Here is a 19,758-nt window from a genome sequence, read left to right as displayed (position 1 = left end):
AGCTTTGTAGTTACTTGTAATCTAACTGCATAATGACACAACACACACAGGCTTTTTTCCCCTGCTGTGTGCTGAGTTACAAGACACAGGCCTTGGCATCTGTGTTGGGAGCAGACAAAGGCTTTCTGTTTCCATTATCTGTGGCCTCATTATTACGATCCCCCCTGTATTAACCACCCGCTAATGAGACTCCAATTAATGGTTGAATCGCTTATTAAAGAAGGCCAGACATGAGGGAGAGAAGACGATCAATGAGAGAGAGGAAGGTAAGATTGAAGAAAAAAAAAAAAAACAGCAAGTGAAGAGACAGAAAACGGAGAAATAAAATAAAAAGTTTGTGTGAAGTTGAAAGCAAAGGGAGACGAAGAAGGATGAGATGGTAAACAAAGAAGGGGAAGAAAGAGTGGGAGAGGCAACAAAGGGATGGAGGAAGTGTAGGGATTGAGACAACAAACAGAAGGACAAGAGGAGAGAGAGGGGGGGGGGGAGAAAAAGAAAGACATGGCGGAGAGCTGTCAGTGGGCCATCAGAGGGAGTGTGTCGCCTGCTGACATTGTTTCCATGCTGCTCACTTCAAAGGCCTCGGATTATGAAGAGAGCGAGGGGCTTCAGACAATGGGAGGGGAAGAAAATAACATCAAAGTTAGCCGCGCATTTGAATCGGGATAATCCCAAAACAGTTGTTCTGAATGCACGCCGCACCGGATCAGATGTCCCTTTTTTTCCTTGCCAGCCCTGTTCCGCCGTTTCTGGCCTGAATTTAGTTCCCTCTGTGGCTCTACTGTACTTGGGACTTCTTAAATGTGGGTGTTAACTGCGGGGACCTTTTGTATCTCGTAAAGCCCTTTTTTTAGAACAACAGGAGTACAGTTAAGTATGCTCATTATCTGGCCTTTTTGGTGACGTTTAGGCGGAGGAGTGTTTTTGTGAGCGTGTACATTTAGGCACATTGAGTGTGTGTGTGCTTCCTGTGTCCTTCACATTGTTTTCCTCAGTTTGAATATCACATAAAGTCAATATAAAAGTGGATGATGTAGTGAAATGAAGTGTGCTGGTCTCTTTAGTATGACTCTTCTTTGGAGTCAGATGAGCCGAAACACTGGGATAACACTAAGAAGCCCTTTCTGGTTTTCTCATGTGAGCTCAGGCTGCATTTCTGCCAAACAGTGTTTTTCTCTCACTTGAAGAAACGGTGTAGGTTTACAAGATGTTTAAAAAAAAAAAGCGTATTTATTGAGTACGACTAAAACTGGACTTTAAAAAAGGCCTGTAAACATGTTCGTCCAACTGAAATATTTCCCATTTCTTGAAGCCGGACTAACACACCTAGATATTGTGCACTGGTCTTGATTTACTCATGCAAGTACAGTATACACTTTGGTTTTTCAGTTACCGCACCAGACTTTGACACAGAAGTGGAGCAGAATAAATGCACAGAAGAAAGCAAAGTGAAGGTATCAACGTGGTCAGTGTTGTGTCCAAATCTTCCCCCCTTGACATACAACCAATCTGCCGCTTGCTAACATCTTTGTCAATTGATCCCTATGTGATGTAAAAGGTCAACTGGAAAAAGGTCCAATAGTAACAAGCAGAAAGGGAGCATATCGCCACCTACTGTAGCGGAGGAGGATGTACTCGCGTCAAAAGATCGATTCTCCCTCAGGGGGTTAGAGGTTAGAGGTATACTGAGAAAAGTACAGAAGTCCAATGAAAACAAGCTTTAGCCATAGCTCGACATGTGCATGTAAACATACTAACTCGCCCTTGAGATCACCTTGAAGCCGTAGAAATGTCAGCCCACAGGTAGATCGCTGGCTCTGACCTTTGCTCTGAATCAAGGGAAAGCTGAGGAAGTAGGAGCGAGATAATGAACCTGCTGGTCCTGGTTGGTTAACAAGACTTTTAGTGAATGTCTGACATGACAGGAGTTGTAATGTTTGGGCTTTGTTCCTGCCTTTGTCACACACAAGTCATCGGTTTGCCCACATGAGGAGTCGGGGTAAAGTCTTTTTAAATGAGAGGCTGGGGTTTTAATGTTCAAAGTAAGGTTATTGGGTTTGCCTGAGTCGGTGATTCTTGTTTGTGTGACCATGTGCTCGGGCAGAGTTTTTGTCCCTGTGTAAGAGTTCTTGTCAGAGCGTGTGTATGATTGTGCATGTGCCTGAAATGTGCATCTGCTAAATCTGACAGAACTCAAGCCCACATTAGCCTGCCAAGAGAAAGGTACACACACACACACACACACACACACACACACACAGGCCTTGTCTATTCTCTCTCTCTCTCTCTCTCTCTCTCACCCTAGCTTTCCAACTCTGTGTCTTCGAACTCTTTCTGTCTCAAACTCTTGCTGCCTGTCTCCACACACACACACAGACACACACATAAGCACACATGCTCACCTCGCCCTGCCAAAAGGGAGAGGTGGCTGGTGAATAAACAATGGCACTCCGCCCATAGTGTCACCCGCCTGGGCTTTGATCAGCACCGCTGTTCCTGCTCCAACAGCAGTGCTTCCTGTCTCTCTGCCTGCCGAGTTTTGCCATGCACTGCACACATGCACACACACACATGCACACACACACCTATAAATTAGTGTTCTTGTGTTATTCTTCTACATGGGCCTACACACACTATCTCTCCTATTTTCTCCTCTCTAGGTCTTTATGTGTATCTTTCTGTCTCTCAAACTCGCACACAAACATAGCTTTGAGTTAGTGTCCATGTCTCGACATCTTTCTGCAGTGTTGCACTCTCTCTCTCTAACTTACCCACTGTTGTCTCTCACACACGCACACACACACACACACACACACACACACACACATGAAAACACACCTTTGATGCAGGCCCATCCAGCAGTAACTTCTAGTTCCAGTCAAAGCGAAGGTCCTGTTGTAGTGTCCTCTGGGTGAAGTGACAGCAGACACATTACATAATGCAACAGTGACCATCGTCTGTCTCTGTCTGAGGCTGACAGTGAGAACATGAGGTGTTCTGCTCTTTGTACACCACACATTTTGGAGGTGTGCATGTCTTTGTCAAATTCAGATGGAGTCTATGTGATCACACATGCTTTTCTTCTGTGCTCACACACTGTACCAGTAACAAGGGACACAGCTCCTGTACACACACACATACATCCACGCAAACATGCCCACATTCGAGGGGGCTAGTTGTAGCAGCTGCAGTTTGTCTGTAGTTCTTTAGTTATATATGCATTAGTTTCTGAGGGGGTTGAAAGGATGACTTTGCCTGTGGGAAGGAATGGCAGCAGTGGATGAAGAACAGGTGTGCTGGATACCCTCTGTTGCAGAGGCAAAGAGCTGCTTCAATCGTTCTGTGTCTGTGTGTGTGTCTTCTTTGTGCGTGTGTCTGTCCACGTCCTTCAACACATGTCCATGTTCTTTGTGTCAACCTTGAACACCACATTTGTTTACTGAAGTTAGTTAAGCCATCTGTGTTCTTGCCGCTTTTGTTTCTGTGTGTATGTGGTCGTAACATCTCTTTAGCATTTATTAGGTGGTGTATTTTTTACTTTATTAGAGTTAAAGACGGAGTAGCACCTTGGAAGAAACCAGCAAGAGTACGCTACATTTTGAAAGCACCTGACCCCCAAAAAATAAAATCCATCCTCTCCTTCAAGCTTCCTTTTAAAGTCACTCACCCAAGACACCAACTGATTACTCCTGGAAAGTGAGCACACGAGAGAGAGTGCAAGAAATAGTTTTCAATGCAAAAACATACACAACTTCTGTTCTTTGCCATTTTTGTGCAATTAGCGTGCTAGCTTTAGCTTCTAAAAGACTTCAGGTCATACACACGGGCAAGGTGCATGCAGGTGGGGCGCAGGTGGCACAGTGGTTAGTGTGCGTGCCCCATGTACATGGAGACTAGAGTCCTAAAATCTGACCTGTGGCTCCTTAGTCTCTCTCTCTCCCTTATTTCCAACTCTGACCGCTGTCCTATCTCTCCAACACACAAAAAAGTGCATGCAGGTAGATTTTTGAACAGAAGTTTTGCCGTGAAATCCTTTTTCATTTCAAACTTCCATCAAACTATTAGCACTGATATTAACAGTATCCGTTTTTAAGCTGAAGACATAGTCCCCAAAACCAAAGCTCTGCTTCTTGATTTGCCAACATGTGCTGCAGGCCTTGCTCGTAAAAAGGTACACTCTGCAGCACATGTGCCTCTTTAACGCTCCTCACATGTTCCATGTTTAATGTAGCTTAAGAAAGCCAGCTTTAGAAAAGATCCGCTATGATGCAAGCGTTTAGCTACACCTGTCAGGCAATGATAACAGCTCACATTATGTTTCCAACACCAAAGAGCATGCAACAAAAAACACTTGTTTTTTGACATTTCTTACAGTACAAGCTTTGAGGCATTGAGATCAGCCCAATGCATCGTTATGTTTGTGAAGTTAAGTTATAAGTAAAGTGATACAGATTTAATCAAATCCTTAGCCGCTTGTGTGGCTGTTTCTGCTCTGACATCTAAAGAGGATGGAGGGAACTGTAGTTCTGTCAGTAAATCTGTACTCCAACTCCCAGTTCAGGCCCGTTCTGTCCTTTATACTAACACTGGTGTCAGCCAGATATATCTCATCTTGGATCTGTATATCTTTGTGTGAAGTGAAGGCCCTCTCTCTCATACACTGTGTGTGTGTGTGTGTGTGTGTGTGTGTGTGTGTGTGTGTGTGTGTGTGTGTGTGTGTGTGTGTGTGTGTGTGTGTGTGTGTGTGTGTGTGTGTGTGTGTGTGTGTGTGTGTGTGTGTGTGTGTGTGTGTGTGTGTGTGTGTGTGCCCAGTGTTGGCTGATTGATGACTTTTCCGGCTGTGGGCAGATTCCCGGCAGTGTTTGATCCACATATCAGAGGAGGTGGAAGTATGAGAGAGAGATAACATTCCAGGATACAAGCAGGGAACGTGGGAAGTAAAACAGCTCACAGAGAGCAGCCTCCATTCACGGACAACAAACGGAAATTACTCATTAAACCAGGGCCCTGATGCTAAGTACAAAGACACTGTGACGGCCTAATGTCTTGTTCTTCCCTGTTTGAAGAATCCTGTGTATAAACGGATCAGGGCTGCAGGCAGCAGTAGACAAGACGTCATTACTGCATGACTCCTGACTGGTAAAGAAGCAGATAATACTTTACTGTTTGAAAAAGATTTTATTTTTAAGTGCTTTGTCCCACAAATCAGTGCAGCAGATTAAGGGGAACCAGTGATGTGTTCAAAAATAAAGGTATGGGCTGCCATTAAAGTATAAGATTCTGTTTTATGCCAGTTCAACTTTTTTTTAAATGTAGTCTATTTATAAACACTGGCTGTGTTTTCAGCTGCTTTAACAAAACACACAGGATATGGACAGCTGTAAATTATCAATAAATCAGTATTTTCCATCACATTGGAAATCGGCTAGCCCACTGGTCCCCAACCCCTTGTTTGGCTCATGACCTCACATTGATTTCACAAAACTCTGGCGACCTCAGACATCCACAACACACACAGCTTTTTGCTAACAAACATCAATCTTGATTAACGTAAGAACTAATGAGTGAGTGTTTCTTTAAGGGAAGGTGTCATTGTCGCTCTAACTTTGTTGATATCTGCAGTGGGAAGAAGTTATTGTAGAGTTTGTCGTAACTACATTCAGAAGCTTTGTCTGAAAAAGTTTTGAGACTTCCTCTTTAGCAGAGCGACCTGAGCTTATTCAGTTAAATGTCGAGAGCCCCATTAACATATTGTTTTTGTATTTTTTTTTTGTAATCTGAGTGACATCACAGGCTGTTTTTCTCATCAGAACCTGAAAACACCGTCCTGAATCAAAACACGGAGCTATTTAGTGTTCAGAAGACATCGTTCCAGAGTTTTCAAGTTTTGCTCAACTTTACATCTACTAACTGATATGCTATTTGATAAACAGAATAGGAGCATGTTTCTCACAGACACACACACACAGACACACACACACACACACACACACACACACACACACACACACACACACAGGGCATATGGCGTGTATTTCCGAGTTGTCTCCTATTCTCTTTCTACTGTAGCTCACAGCCGCTGAAAGAGACGGAGACGGAAAGGTGGAGAACAGTGTGTTCCCCCTGTGGGCATAGCTCGGTTTGCAACATGTCTTCATTACCGCAGCAATTGTCTTACCATTTCCATCAGTACTAAGGAAACTGTGCCGACATGCGTGCATATTGGAATAGACGAGATAACTGTTCTGTTTGCATCACGCTCTCTTCACACTCGGGTTTGAAATCAGGGCTGGGAGAGGCGCTGAGAGCATCAAAGTGCTGAGAGCAAGTCAATTCATATCAATATGGGTGATATCGTTCAGAGAGGCTGTCCTAGTCGACTTGCTAAACCTCATCTTTTTTATTTCTACAGACAGACAGACAGCAAAGCAAAAAGCAAAAGTTTCACTTCTCTAACACCTCAGGAGGGAGACCTCTCTTCTCCTCCTCCTCCTCCTCCTCCTCCCACAGTCTCTCTCTCTCACACTCTCTTCTTTACCTTTCCCACAATCCTTTGATAAAAGTGCAGATAAAAGAGAGTCTGTGCTCATCTCTCTGGCCGTCCAGATATCCTTGAGGTTAGCACCTCCTTTATTATTTACTATTAGATCAGTAGACGTACATACACACAGCACCTTGTTCTACTAAAGCTGGTGTGTGTGTGTGGGCGCAGTACACATGCTGTCTTTGCTTATGTACGTCTGTGTGCTTCATGCCCCCTGTGTATGTATCTGCTCTTACCCTTTTGCTTGTCTCTGTGTGTGTGTGTGTCAGTGTGTGTGTCAGTGTGTGTGTGAGTGTGTGTGTGTCCTTGGCTGGAGGCGGTGCACTGTGAGGTTTTCGCTGCTGTCTGAAGTCGTCCAGCCTCAGTGTCATTAGAGGATCTCTTTAATCCAGACTTTGGGAGAAACTTCTGACAGCACGCTGCAAATAGAAGGCCCCGCCGCACATGAAGAGCAGCTCGGCTCCTAACAAAACACCGAGTTTAAAGAGGCCCCTGGCCTTTTTTCCTCCTCCCACTATTCCCTCACTTCTTTCTTCTGTGCTTTTTTTTTTCCTGCCCTCTGTTGCTTTTACTTCACCCTAGGGAAACATGCTTGCCTTATCTGCGCAGGAGGACCACCCAGGAAAGATGACTCAGGCGTTGGTGCGTCTGTGTGTGTGTGTATGTTTGTGTGCATAAAACAGATGGATTGCACTCTCATTTGACTGAGTGCAGCACTCACATTTTTAGAACTTTTGCTGTTAATATTAATGCATGCCTATACCTGCATGGATCGCTCTGAGCGGTGTGTTTGTTGCTGCCTGCGTGCGCGTGCGCCTCGCTAATCCTTTGAGCCGAAGTTTGGAATGAAAGGCACATTGCTGATGGAGAGGTGATAGAGGCCTTCGAGCGCCCGACTGTGGGACTGTGCAGCAGAGGTACACCTCTGCCCCTGCTCTTCACTCCAGCCTTGTGTGTTTTTCTCCTTCATGTCCCTCCCCTCATCCTCGTCTCTCACCTTTCTGAACTTTTTTTCAATCTTTCTGATGTCATCACATTTCTGTCTTCTCTCCTCAGGCTTTTTTGCTTTGCATTTTGTTTACTTTTTTCTCTCCTTCTAAGACCTTACTCTTTCCTTCTCCTCTCAAAGCCCCCTCCCATCTTCTCACCCGAAGGAAATCTGATTTCCCCCTTCCTCCAGGCCTGTTCACAGTGATCCCAATCTGCATGGCTGATAAAGACCATATCACCAGCATCTGGAGACACTTAAGCAGGAGCTTTTACGTATGGTCATCAGGCACCTTTACAGATCAAATACTATAGAAACAGGTTCTTTACATGTGTCTGCCATACATGTGTTTGTTTATGCTGTGTGGATTTAAGACAGGAACAGAAAGTTGGCCTGAGAAAATGGTCAAAATTAATAAATCTGCAGCACCTGACAAGTAAATAACAGAGATTTTTGTGTAATCCTCTAAATGATTATTATTTTTAGCTTTTGATTTCAAAATCTGACCATACATTTCTAATTGTTTAATGACAGCTGTGCAGATGTTAACAGCTGCATACATTTTCCACTTTTGATGTCTTCTAGAACTAATGGCTGTGGCTGACAGTTTGAGAGTGATGTTTCTTTGATCAGTGCCTAAACACAGCCCTCATTATTTAGTCATCGTGTTCATATATGACACTGATAGTGACTAAATATTTCCAGCCTCTCTCTGACTCACGATGCTCTGTTCATGGACGGAATCATCTTCTTCTGATTCTATTAATGAAAAGACAGTTTTGAACTTCTTCCCTCAGACATGTTTTGAGAACATCAGATACAGAAGCCACATGAAAGAGACCGGCACGTCAGCAGTGAGGCCGACCAGTCAGCCGAACTTCCCAGAAGACCTGGTCCAGAAATGCTGTGTCACAGTGCGGGGAATCTGAAGTGGGTTTAGAAAGGGAGGGGTGGGGGGGTTGTCAGGGTCTCATCTTCCTTAAACCCACAGACGGGGGTGAGGTTAGGGTCAAGGTTTAGGAGGATGGTTGCAACTGTGTGTGGAGGAGCGTACAAACTGAAAAACAACAAACTTTGCATACTTGTGTGAAAAAATCAAATACTAGTTAACTTTTAAGGATATTGACCCAATCAGACATATTCTCCTATAGACTTCTAAACCTTCAATAAGGAAAAAATGAAAGCTAATCCTCATCCATCTTGGTCACTGTATGGAGAACATGTGTGTAAAATGGTGTCAGCTCCTCGAAAAATGTGTTTTTTTTTCCAGTGTCGTTGAGGCTTTGATTCACCAATAAACAAAACCAAATGATGAAATCCAAAGCAAGGGCTTGCACTCGATGGAGAAGTGGGCTGTGATGGGATCGTGACTGGCTAAGAAATACCCTGATTAATAGGATCAACACGCTGGAAACCAGCTGCCTTTCATGCTGCCGAGCTAAAACTGACCTCAACATGCTCCAGAATCATAATCGTCTCGTAATGTGTGATGCATCTGCCAGAGGCCTGAATTATCCACGCTGCTGGAGAAAAGAGGATTTACCTGCAGCAGTGCAGCCCAGGTGTGGGTGTACACTTCGTCGCAGTCCTGACACCGCAAATGATAACAAGAAAATGATTGACGAAGAAAGATTTCTTTATGTTGCACCTTTTTAAGAACGCAAGTTTAGAAAGCGGCAAATCATAAAGGGAGGAAAAGGGTCAAAGCAAATCAAAAGCAACAGGAAATTAATGAACAGCAATAAATTACAAAGAGGAAAAGAAATAAAAGCAACAACAAAGTAATAAAAGCAATAACCGGAAAAAGAGTTATAAAGCTGAACAAAAAGGAATAAAAAATCAAACCTTAAAGATGAATAAACGCATTAAGAAAATAAAAAGGTATAAAACCATAAAAACAAATTAAATCTTTAATTGAAAAAGAAGAGGAAATAAAATCAAGTGTAGAAAAAGTAAGTGTATAAAGGTTCATCAAAGATCTAATGTATCTACTTATCTAACTTACAAGAAAGCTTTCAACAGTTCTTTTTTTTTCTTTTCCTGTGTTGCACCTTTTTACATGTTAGTCATTGTTCTCAGAAAGTTGCTTCTCAGAAGTTCAGCGTGGCCCTGAAGCCGTACAGATTGATGTCAGAGCGGTGGGCCGTAGATCAGGCCGGTCATGCCTATCACCTGGAATGTGTTTCCCATCAACTCCAAGGATCGACGAGGCAACACCTGGCCCGCTCTCTCAACTCCACTGGGGGGAGACGCTGAGGATATTGATGATAGCCAGTGCCCTGTACACTTGTTGGAGGCTGTGTGTGTGTGTGTCCTTGGATCTGTGCACACTAGCGCTCGTGCACATATCACTCTTTCTGCTTTTCATGCAGCCTAATCGAAGGCGAAGTGTTCACATGTGTGTGCAAAACATCTGGTTCTGAGTTGCATGCAGGAACTCTGCCTCTTTTTTTTTTCTCTCCCCTTGCTATCGCTTACAGGCAGAGAGGAGGAGGATGCCCTTTTTCATTCGTTTTTTTCTTTCTTCACTAAATCTTGGAAAGCTAAATAGATTAAGTCCTGTATTGACGCCCGATGGGGAAATTTTATCAACTCAGGTACATGCAAGAGGCGTCCTTATCCTCTATGATACAGTATATGAAATGATTCTCCTGGAAGTAATGCATCTTTTCAAAGCACTCAAAAAGTTTGCTAATTCCCAAAGTATGCCCTTGTCTGGAAATAAGTTTGGGCTTAATGAGGCCAGCTTGCTGGTAATTAGTGCCATGACTTTGTTATTAGCCTTTTAACACACAAAGATTAATCACAGGCTGCATCTCTTCTCACTGTCCCGCTGTCTTCCCTTCTATCTCACTTTCTCTCTGTCTTCTATATGTTCTCTTTGGCTCTTGATCACTCTTGTTTCGTCCGCTTTGGGAAAGCTCTCTTAGTCAGAGTAAACCTGTGTTTGTCACCTGGTACCATGTGATCTAGACGAGTAACGCCACACAGCAGTTCTGCGGTTGCTTTTCTTTTTTCCTGTCAGTCGGCCGACATCGCTGACTGTCTCTCCCTTCCCCCAGGCTCTGCAGGGAAAGGTGGAAAGTCTACAGAGGCAGCTGCACAGCTCTGAGAAGAAGCTACTTAACAAAGAGCTGGAGACCGAAGAGAAGGTAATGCAGTCACTGTTTTTCTCTTCATCTCACGCTGCTGCCTCTCTTTCAGGCTCAACGGGCACGTTCAAGAGAGGCAGGCTGACTCTCGCTCACACTCATTTGCTTCTAACCATAACTGTTGCATCACTCTCTCTGCCCATCATATTTTTTTTTCAACGTGAGGCCCTTAGCCTTTTCATCACTCTTCTTCTTGCACATAACCTCTTTTTGACTTCTCATTTATCCAGAGATACTTTCTTGGGGTTCTTAAATGCCTTTACAGATTCCTCTAACTCCCCCCCACCCTGCTCACCTGGTGTACCCAGACCCTCAACCCCCCCCCCCCCCCCCCCCTTGTCGTCCTCACTAGACTCTGCAGGGGGGCATAGAAGTTCTTCTCTCTTTACTGCCGTCTCTCCATCCCTCCACCATCTTTCATTCTCCAGTTCAGAGCCAGAGATATGCCCCCTCGCACATTTCCCAAATTCCTTGAGATTTGGCTTCAAGAGCCAGCGCCTAGGGCCAGGAATGCCACCACCGCCTGTGTTCAGAGGGAAGCCTCTGTGTGCGCACACACACTCCCCATGGCTCTGCAGAATGCCCTGTAATCAGGCTCTGTTTTGACCTTGACACACACAGAGAAGAAAGCACTAATGACTACACTCACGCAGGAGGCCGTTTCTTTGTACGCTGGTATGTACACCGAAGGCATTCATTCTCTTGTGTCCAGTCCGATCCGCCCACTGACCCCTGTACACACTTCACACACTCGTCACACACCTCGGTGTCTGGCTGTCATAAATCTGAAGGAAGGGGTCAGTGGATTTTAGGAGTTGATGGTCCCTGACCCAGTCCCAGAGGCGCTACTCGTTGTTTCCTATGACTTTGAGGAACTGACCTTTAACCCTGCCTGCTCACTGGGGATATATGCCTTTATATACAAGAAAAATGGGCATGTTCACTTCTATCTGAACCAGTTCTCTTGCCCGCTTCCATTGCTGCATCACCTGTTGGTTAGCCGTGATAACTGGTCTCATATCTGATAAAGCCAGGGGTGTCCAAAACAGCCGTGTGGGGGCCGCCTACCTTCTCTGGTCCAAACAAATCCAGACCATTCTGGACCAGAATCTAAACTTAGAAGGAGGACATACTGGCATACTGGCACTTCAACATAGCATGTCCCCTCAATGTCTGATGATACAGTTAGGTCATTATATGATTTAATTCACTAAATGTCTTACAGATTTTAAGTTTAGAGACACAAACTGAAAAGTCATTATATTTTAAAGCTCCTGTGATGAGTTTTTTTTAGCTGGTTATTAAATTGTCTCAAATGAATTCTAATGACTCAATATGACAAATAGCAAACAAGACCATTATCGGGAAGATTGATTATTACTATATAGTTATTTTAAATACTTGTAAATGTTGCTGCAGGGTAGGAGTCAGACGAGTCGATAAACAGCATGCCGCCAAAACAGCATTTTCTAACAACAAAGCTTCACAGAGTGATATGTTTGACTGTTAAAATGAAGCAGGATGGGAACTTTCTTCATAAGATTTACAAAGACATACGTTTTTTTTCCACAAGGGGGCGCCAAGATCAACACAAACCAAAAGTTCCTCACAGGAGCTTTAAGATCGTTTTCAGAATATTAAACTTTCTCTCAGATATTCTGTGCCTGTTTGTGTGTGTAGTGACACTTTGCACATGTTTGTGACATTCAAAAAATATATTTTGTTGAAATGTGTTAAACTATTTCAAACTAAATGTAATTATTGATCAAATTATTGATTATTGATCTTGTTTAGCACATTAAAACCTTAAACACCATATTATTTCTTGTAAACCGTAGAGTTACGACATGTGTGGTTAAAATGTTTCAAACACAAACTTTCTGTAGTTTTACCAAAAATCTGCTTTTTGGTATCAAATCAGCAACATAATGATTGGAATGAGGCAATGTCCCGAAGAGAGGAATGAGTAAACAATACCAAGAATCTGACTAAGCATTTGGTATCAATTTTTTGTACGTGACTTCTTGATTCTCTACCGCAAACACATTTCACTAATTTATCACAGATTGTTTTGCTATGTCAAAGTTGGCAACGAAGACGCAAACAGGAAGTGTGCCACAGTCAAATTTGAGAAGGAATCTCTGCACATCGGCCAACTCGGAGATGAAACTGATACATCGACGGATAGGACAGCTGAAGAATTTTGGTGAAGGACGAGATCTGAAGCATGTGGTTAAAGTAACAGCTTTTTTAATAAGGTGTAGCAACAACAAGCGCATGACTTCTTCAGGGTGGAAGATGCCGTGAGGATGTAGATATTTAAATTGCTGCAACCACCTACTAGTCGTCCCTGATAGAACGGCCATCAATATAATCTTCATGGTATAAAATCAAAAACTCTCCTGGAGAAATGTTGAATGACGTGGGGTTTTTCGACATATTTTTAAATAGTGCTACATGTAGGGATCCAACAGCTTTTCAGGGTATATGTTGGATGACAGGAAAAGGAGTCAATACCTAATGAACTTGATGAGTGTTTATAGCCCTTTTCACACATATATTATGTGCTGGGTTCACACATCGGCTAACCCTGACTTCACGCTGAAATGTAACTAGGGGGTTGACTGGAAAAAAGGTCTGGACGAAGTTGGGGGTAAAAAAAATTCAGCGCTGTGCGTTCACACACGCAGCAGAGCCAGAAAGGGGAGGAGTTTTCTGCTTGTGTTAAAAGGCAGAATGACTGCTGTTAAATTACTTGATCCTTTTCTCACTGATCATTGGTTGAGACCTGCTGGTCTAAAGGGTCTAGCTCAGAGACTTTCTGGATTATTTCATGTCAATGCTTCAATCCATAAACTTTATTTACATGGTGCCAAAGAAAACGAAAGTTATCTTATCTAAAAAAAGAGCAGCTCCAGACTGTACTCTTTGTTATCAGGTGTGTTATATCTGCCATTTACCCTGTTCATGTCAATCACAGCCCTCTGTTTGCATCAGTGTCCATCATATCTGCATTGTTGTGTGCACACTCAGTCATGTGTGCATTGTTTTTTTGATAATGACCCCCCTCTCATTCTCCTCACGCTGATACTGTCCTAGTTTATCTGCCAAGACTTGTCTTAGTAATCTGATCCCCTCACATGCAACAACAAAAAAAAAACACACAGCCTTTTCTGCCCAGACTTCACACAGATGTTGCTCGCCTCACACTCGCAGGGCCCTCACAGGCTCCCCTCATTTTAAAATGGCGGATCAGCAGCTCACACTGTGTGTGGTTCAATTCTGCTTGAAGAGAGGAGTCGAGTGTTGAAGAGTACAGCTCTTTGTATAAATACATAATGATACAGTGGGCCCAGTGAACTGTACACGTTACAGAGATGTGTTCTCCTGCAGCAGGGGAGCTGGTAAAATAAAAAATACATTATTCCTGTTCTTGTTTTTGGTTTCGGACTCACATGTAAAAATGCAGAGGAGTTGAACTCGAGTTCTTAAGGCTCAGTCGTTTTTTTCTGTGTGCTGTTTTTGTTGAGGCACATTACATCAGTAGCACCGATCCATCCCATAGTTCTAACAACTTCACTGAGATCTGTAGCCACTTCTAATCTCCTGCTGCCTTTTTTTCTTTTCTGTTTTTTTTTTTGTTTTTTTTTACTTATGTGAAGCGGTTCTTTTTTCCCCCTCTTGCAGAAAAGCATTTTTGAATTCAAATCGCTCCTTGGTGAACTCTTGAGTGCCAAGTCAGTGGATGTGGAGGTGAAAACTTTGTGAGTGGCGTCATTTTTGATGTACCCCCTTGTTCCTGACACGGTTTTTGTCACTTTGGGGGGGAAAAGAGGGGGGTGTGGGGGTGTATATCAAAAAAATATATCTTTCCAGCAGCTACTCAGCCTCCCCAACCCCGTCCCACGCAAGCCGGAACCCACACACACACACACACACACCCCACCTTCATTAGCATACATCAAGCTTCCCAACGACGTGACAAACTTCATTTGAACGTTGAAAGTGTTGAGGGCTTGTTCCTTTCTGCTGGCAGCTGTCAAAAGCCACGCCATGTGACGGCACCAAATGCAAGGGAAAGTCAAAACCACAATCTAAAGACTATATATAGATGAAATGTTGTCATTTTAAGATGACTGGGAAGGGAAAACGTCTGCCGCTCCTCGCAGTCTTCAAACCCAGAGAATCACGCTTCATCAAGAACAAACAAAACCTCATTTTTTTAAAAAGAGCTGTGGAGATGAAACCTGATTTCTCTCCAGAAAGTCAAAGTCCCTTTTCATTGCTTTGGGAAAAATGGCACACTTTATTCCCCCCCCCCCTTGTGCTTCCCTTCCTCTCTTTACTTCTCAAGCTCACTCTCATCTGCAGTCCGTCAATGACCGAAACCTCATAGAAGGTTTGATCAACAGCACTGTTCAAAGGGACCTGACATCTGTCCTAATGGTGAGGAGGATTCTCTTTATGCCTTTACATACCTCCTGCCACCTGTCAGGAAAATAAACATGCCTTTGCTGTAAGAGAAAAAAATAATTGTTAAAAGAGGAGAAAAATGTGTGTTTGTGTAAAGACAAACCGAGATGTGAGAGGAGGCGAGAGGATGCGAGGCAGACATCTTTAGGGAGTTTGAGAGATGCTCCTGTTTTGAGTTTGAACGCCATTGAGAGACACCGTGAAGTCAGAGAAATTTCAATTACCTATCCCTGTCTGCTGTTTTAGCCTCGCATATGTTTCCACAACAGAGATGCCTCTTTTTTTTTCTTTTTTTTTTAAGAGGCTTCTGCTTCCGCCCACACACATTGCATAGTGAGGTATGGCTGAGCTTTAGTTAGACATGCCAGGGAAAGATGTGATTGCAAATGCTTTGGTGTGCTACTGTGCAGGAGGAGCAGCAATCTGCATTTATACAAGTTCAGTTTGTTGAAGGAATGCAGAATATAGATATAGATACAGAAGATGTGCACAGAGTTTGTACATATGATGAACAGAGTGCCGAGCGATGCTTATTCAGTGTTAAGAACAATAAACACTAAAAGTCATCTTTTATAGTGCTTTTCTTTGCACCTACAGGCCCACTCTGCATTGGACCCTGACAACATGAGAACAGACTCCAGATATACAACATTACTGTATCACATAATACATTAGTTCTCCTTGAGGCTTCCCTCTCTCGATGTTGCTAAAGCAAACGTTCACGGCTTGTCTGGTTTGATCAGCCGTGCGACTGTACGTATAGTTTCCAGTTGTCCCGGTTGCTTTCTGTGAGCCTCTGCGAATACGCCGTTGTAGCCTTGCCCGTTCTAATGTATGGGAAGGAGAAAAAAAGGAGACAGCATTGCCACAAAGGAGCTTGTAATTTAGGCAGAGCAGATCTCTCATTGCTGCGGTGACGGCACCATACATGAACCAAGAATGCAAAAACGAAGGAGCGCGGCTTTTGAAGAATCTAGACTTATATTCCGAGTGGTTGGTTAGGGATGTGTTTATTCAACCATTGTTTATTGCTCCGGTTTGAGGTAGTGGAGTGTGTTTTGTCTTTGGCTAGCTGTTTTGTTATGACTACAGAAGCTGCTATAGATAGACAGACCTTTTTTGAAAATACGCTCTCCCGTAGCTTCAGCTGATTTTTTTGTAACTCCTGGACGTTGAAATTAGAGCGTCTGAGACCAGTTCTGCTGCCTCGTGTTTGAAAAAAAAAAAGCCACTCTTAAATTATCCTCCACTCTGTTCTCACGCAGAGAAAAAAAGACACATTTCTCCAAAGAGATGGGCTTTATACCTGATGTTATTGTCCTGACACTTTCAAAAGAATAGGGCAGAAGGAGGCTGAAAATTTGGCAAAGTTGTGGCAGACTAATCTCGCTGCACGCTGTGCTGAGACAAAGTGAGCCGCTTCATGTTGGGATCATTTATACTGGAGCTCCCTTTGAAGTGCTTCCCAATCCCTTTCATTGTGCCCAGGAAGATTAATTAGCCAAAGCCAGAACAATCAGTTAAATCCACAACAGGAAAATTATTTTAGGAAAACCAATCTTTTTTCCCTCCCCCTCACCTCGTTCACGCTCTCTTCACTTGAAAGAGCGGACTGATGAGAGGAGAGGTGGGGGCGGGGGGGGGGGGGGGGGGGGGGGATATTCTTGATCTCAGCCGATCTTTGGCTCTGTCAAATACATTATGGTCGCCCTAAATGCTCAGACACTCCCCTGGTTACACTTTGAAAAATGTGGGTGAAAACTGTTGCTTTTCTAAGCTCCCGTTGATTCCTCGCGCTCTGTTAAACCGTTCATCAAGCGCAGAAGTAATTGATTCAGCAACTCTTTTCAAAACGCTGTAAATGCTTTTACAGTACTGTAAAACTCTGTGTTTGTGTGCGTGTCTTGAGATGTGTGTGTGCGTCCATTCATGTGTGTTTGTGGGTAAAAGGCGGGGGGTTGCGCTAACCGAACCCTTTTCAACTTCTATAATCAGACTCTGGTTTAGTGGAGTGTAATTTAGCCCCAGACAGACTTCCTCCCGTCCTCCCCGGTGCAGCTAGCTAGCTAGCAGGCTCTGAACTGCTGCTGCTGCCGCTTTTGATGTGTCCTGCCCTCCACCGTGGCTCTGTCCCCGTCCAAACCCAGCTGTGTAACAGGCCCATAAATGCATTGTGTCAGATGTGGCTGTAGTCATCAGCAGCCAGTAGGGGGTGTTGTGCAGAGAGCAAGGCATGCCAGTCTGCAGGACCCCTGTGGAGATGTGAAGGAGCTGTGAAGAGCGAGGGAATACTCTGAGCCATGAATAAAGAGGGGATACCCACTGTGTGTGTGTGTGTGTGTGTGTGTGTGTGTGTGTGTGTGTGTGTGTGTGTGTGTGTGTGTGTGTGTGTGTGTGTGTGTGTGTGTGTGTGTGTGTGTGTGTGTGTGTGTGTGTGTGTGTGTGTGTGTGTGTGCGCCTCCTCCAAGGGAGCTACACACTTTGGCACTGTGTCTGGAAGTGTGTGTGTGTGTGCATGTGAAATATGCTTTCTAATCCAGTGGAAGACATAAATAACTTACAAATGATATAAATACAGATGAAGATGACACATTTTTGCTCTCTCTGCAGGTGCTTCTGTTCCTCATAATGCATTTGTATCCATTAGATGGTTGAGTTGATTATGGTTGATTTATGAATGGAAATGTTCAGGTGTGTCTTCATAGTTTGCTGACACTGCTTGTCCATCCTCTTGCCTCTCGTCCGCTCAGGTGACCGCGGCGTGTCAGGAGTACGAGGGGAAGATCAAAGGTTTGATGCCGTCGGAGCTCAGACAGGAACTGGAGGACACCATCACCTCTCTGAAAGCTCAGGTGAGAGCTGACTGTCAGATAACGACAGGGCGAGAACTCACACAATGACATATTCAGTCTGATGACTTTAGTAACAAGGATGTTAAACAGTTTTTTAACTTTACTATAAATCAATCAGTACACACATAGCCCGATAAACATGCTTGCAAGATTTTTTGTTTGTCACCAAAGAAAGCTTTTGGTGTAGTGGGCCAATCCTCGATATAAACCTTAATATCTCCTTGTCCATTTCTCTGATCACACAATCCCTCCACACTCATGAAGCCATGATGTTCAGATGAAGTGTGCCTCCCACTCTCCCTTCGTTTTTTTCTCGCCTTCCGAACTGTACACAAAGGAGGTTTTTCTGTGATGATGATCAGACCACATGGTGCACGTTTCTGTCAAAGGGGGCTCATCGTAAACCGCTGCCTTGTTCCACTACATCCCCTTTCAGAGCACCAACCACAGCTTTGTGATCAGATATGTTTAAAAGATCTCATTCATGACCAGAGGGGGCCTCTCCTCTCATTGATGATGTTCCATGTTTTTACTTATTAAAGTAAATAGTTTTAAGATTATTAAAAAAAGAGGAGGGAGACTTTCGGTGTCTCTGAAGACATCTGACCACATTTCGTCTGCTTTTTTTTTTTTTTTGGTTTTTTTTCACCTCCTTCACCACTTTTCGGTGCCAAATGAAATGCTAGAACATCCCTGAGGTTCTCCCCCCACACAGGAATGTACCCTCGGCTCCAGTACGGTAGTCCCAGAACAATACGGATTCTTTTGGAGCCGTGATTATTCTGCCAGGCTCTGGATGCCGTGTAAATGTAGAAGTGGTTTATTTTCACTTCAGCCTAAGACACTTCATAAATAAACCCACACTTTGTAGCCGAACAAAAGAGTGGCGCTGCCTCGCCTCGCAGCATCCTAACCTCGACTAACCTGGCTCATAATCTCCCCTCTGTCCCTCTGTGCCTTAACCCCGCTGCCCTAATCTCCTGACCCCCAACCCCTGCTGTCCTGACCCCCGGACTCAACAACCAAACCTTTCTTCCTCTTAACTAACCCCCTCCACCCAAAAAGCACAATTGACTCAAAGCCGTCGTGCCTCCTCCACTTCAAGTCTCCCTTCTGATCTTCCCTCATTTAGATCACACGGCTAATCAGAGCGACGCATTTTAAAGACTCCTCTGTGCCTCTTTGTGTGTGTTGCAGGTAAACTTCCTCCAGAAGAGAGCCTCTCTGCTGCAGGAAGAAGTGGACGCCTGTCGCAGCAGGAGGTTAGCATGATTGTTCAGACTGTATGGGAACGTTTGTGCACATGTTCCTGTTCATAGTTCATGTGGAAGGTGGTACTTCTGCACAATACGATGCGTGTGCTGTATGTATGAAACCATTTACTCTCCCCAGTGTTCCTCAGGTTGTAAGATTGGTCATGTTTGAGAATCCAGATCTACTCGTACAGAAAAAGCTTGTAACTCATTATAAATGGCACAGGTTCATTAGATGAAGCGTTGACTGTGACAGCTTCCTGTCCTCAGGGCTCTGATTCTCTCTCTCTCCCCCGTCCATCAGACCGTACGAGACATTTATGTCTTTATGAAAAGCATCTGTAGATCGCAGTGATGAGAGGGCTCGTCAAACGACACTGCTGCTCACATCTCTGCAAACATCTCTCAGGACTGTCTGTCACAAACATCACAGTAAAGAACCCGTTTACTCACTGTACGCTGCATCACAACTTAAAGTGACGGAGACGCTGACAAT

At 44.0% G+C, this 19,758-nt stretch overlaps 1 protein-coding gene across 5 annotated transcripts in view; it reads left to right on the top strand.

Moving 5' to 3' along the window:
* cep112 (centrosomal protein 112) overlaps positions 1-19,758 on the top strand; it is a 105,091-nt gene that overhangs the window by 84,128 nt on the left and 1,205 nt on the right. For 4 of the 5 annotated variants that reach the window (XM_029277793.2, XM_020636259.3, XM_065964985.1 and 1 more), the window contains 3 exons: positions 10,595-10,684; positions 17,908-18,009; positions 19,207-19,271. In XM_029277793.2, coding sequence (XP_029133626.1) covers positions 10,595-10,684; positions 17,908-18,009; positions 19,207-19,271 — 257 coding nt within the window. The remainder of the gene's footprint in view (positions 1-10,594; positions 10,685-17,907; positions 18,010-19,206; positions 19,272-19,758) is intronic. The other variant, XM_029277792.2, reaches the window with a different exon arrangement.

This window comes from Labrus bergylta, chromosome 16, assembly GCF_963930695.1.
Source record: "Labrus bergylta chromosome 16, fLabBer1.1, whole genome shotgun sequence".
NCBI classification, from domain to species: domain Eukaryota; kingdom Metazoa; phylum Chordata; class Actinopteri; order Labriformes; family Labridae; genus Labrus; species Labrus bergylta.
The sequence above is the reverse complement of the archived record's forward strand: the minus strand, read 5'-3'. Positions and strand labels throughout refer to the sequence as shown.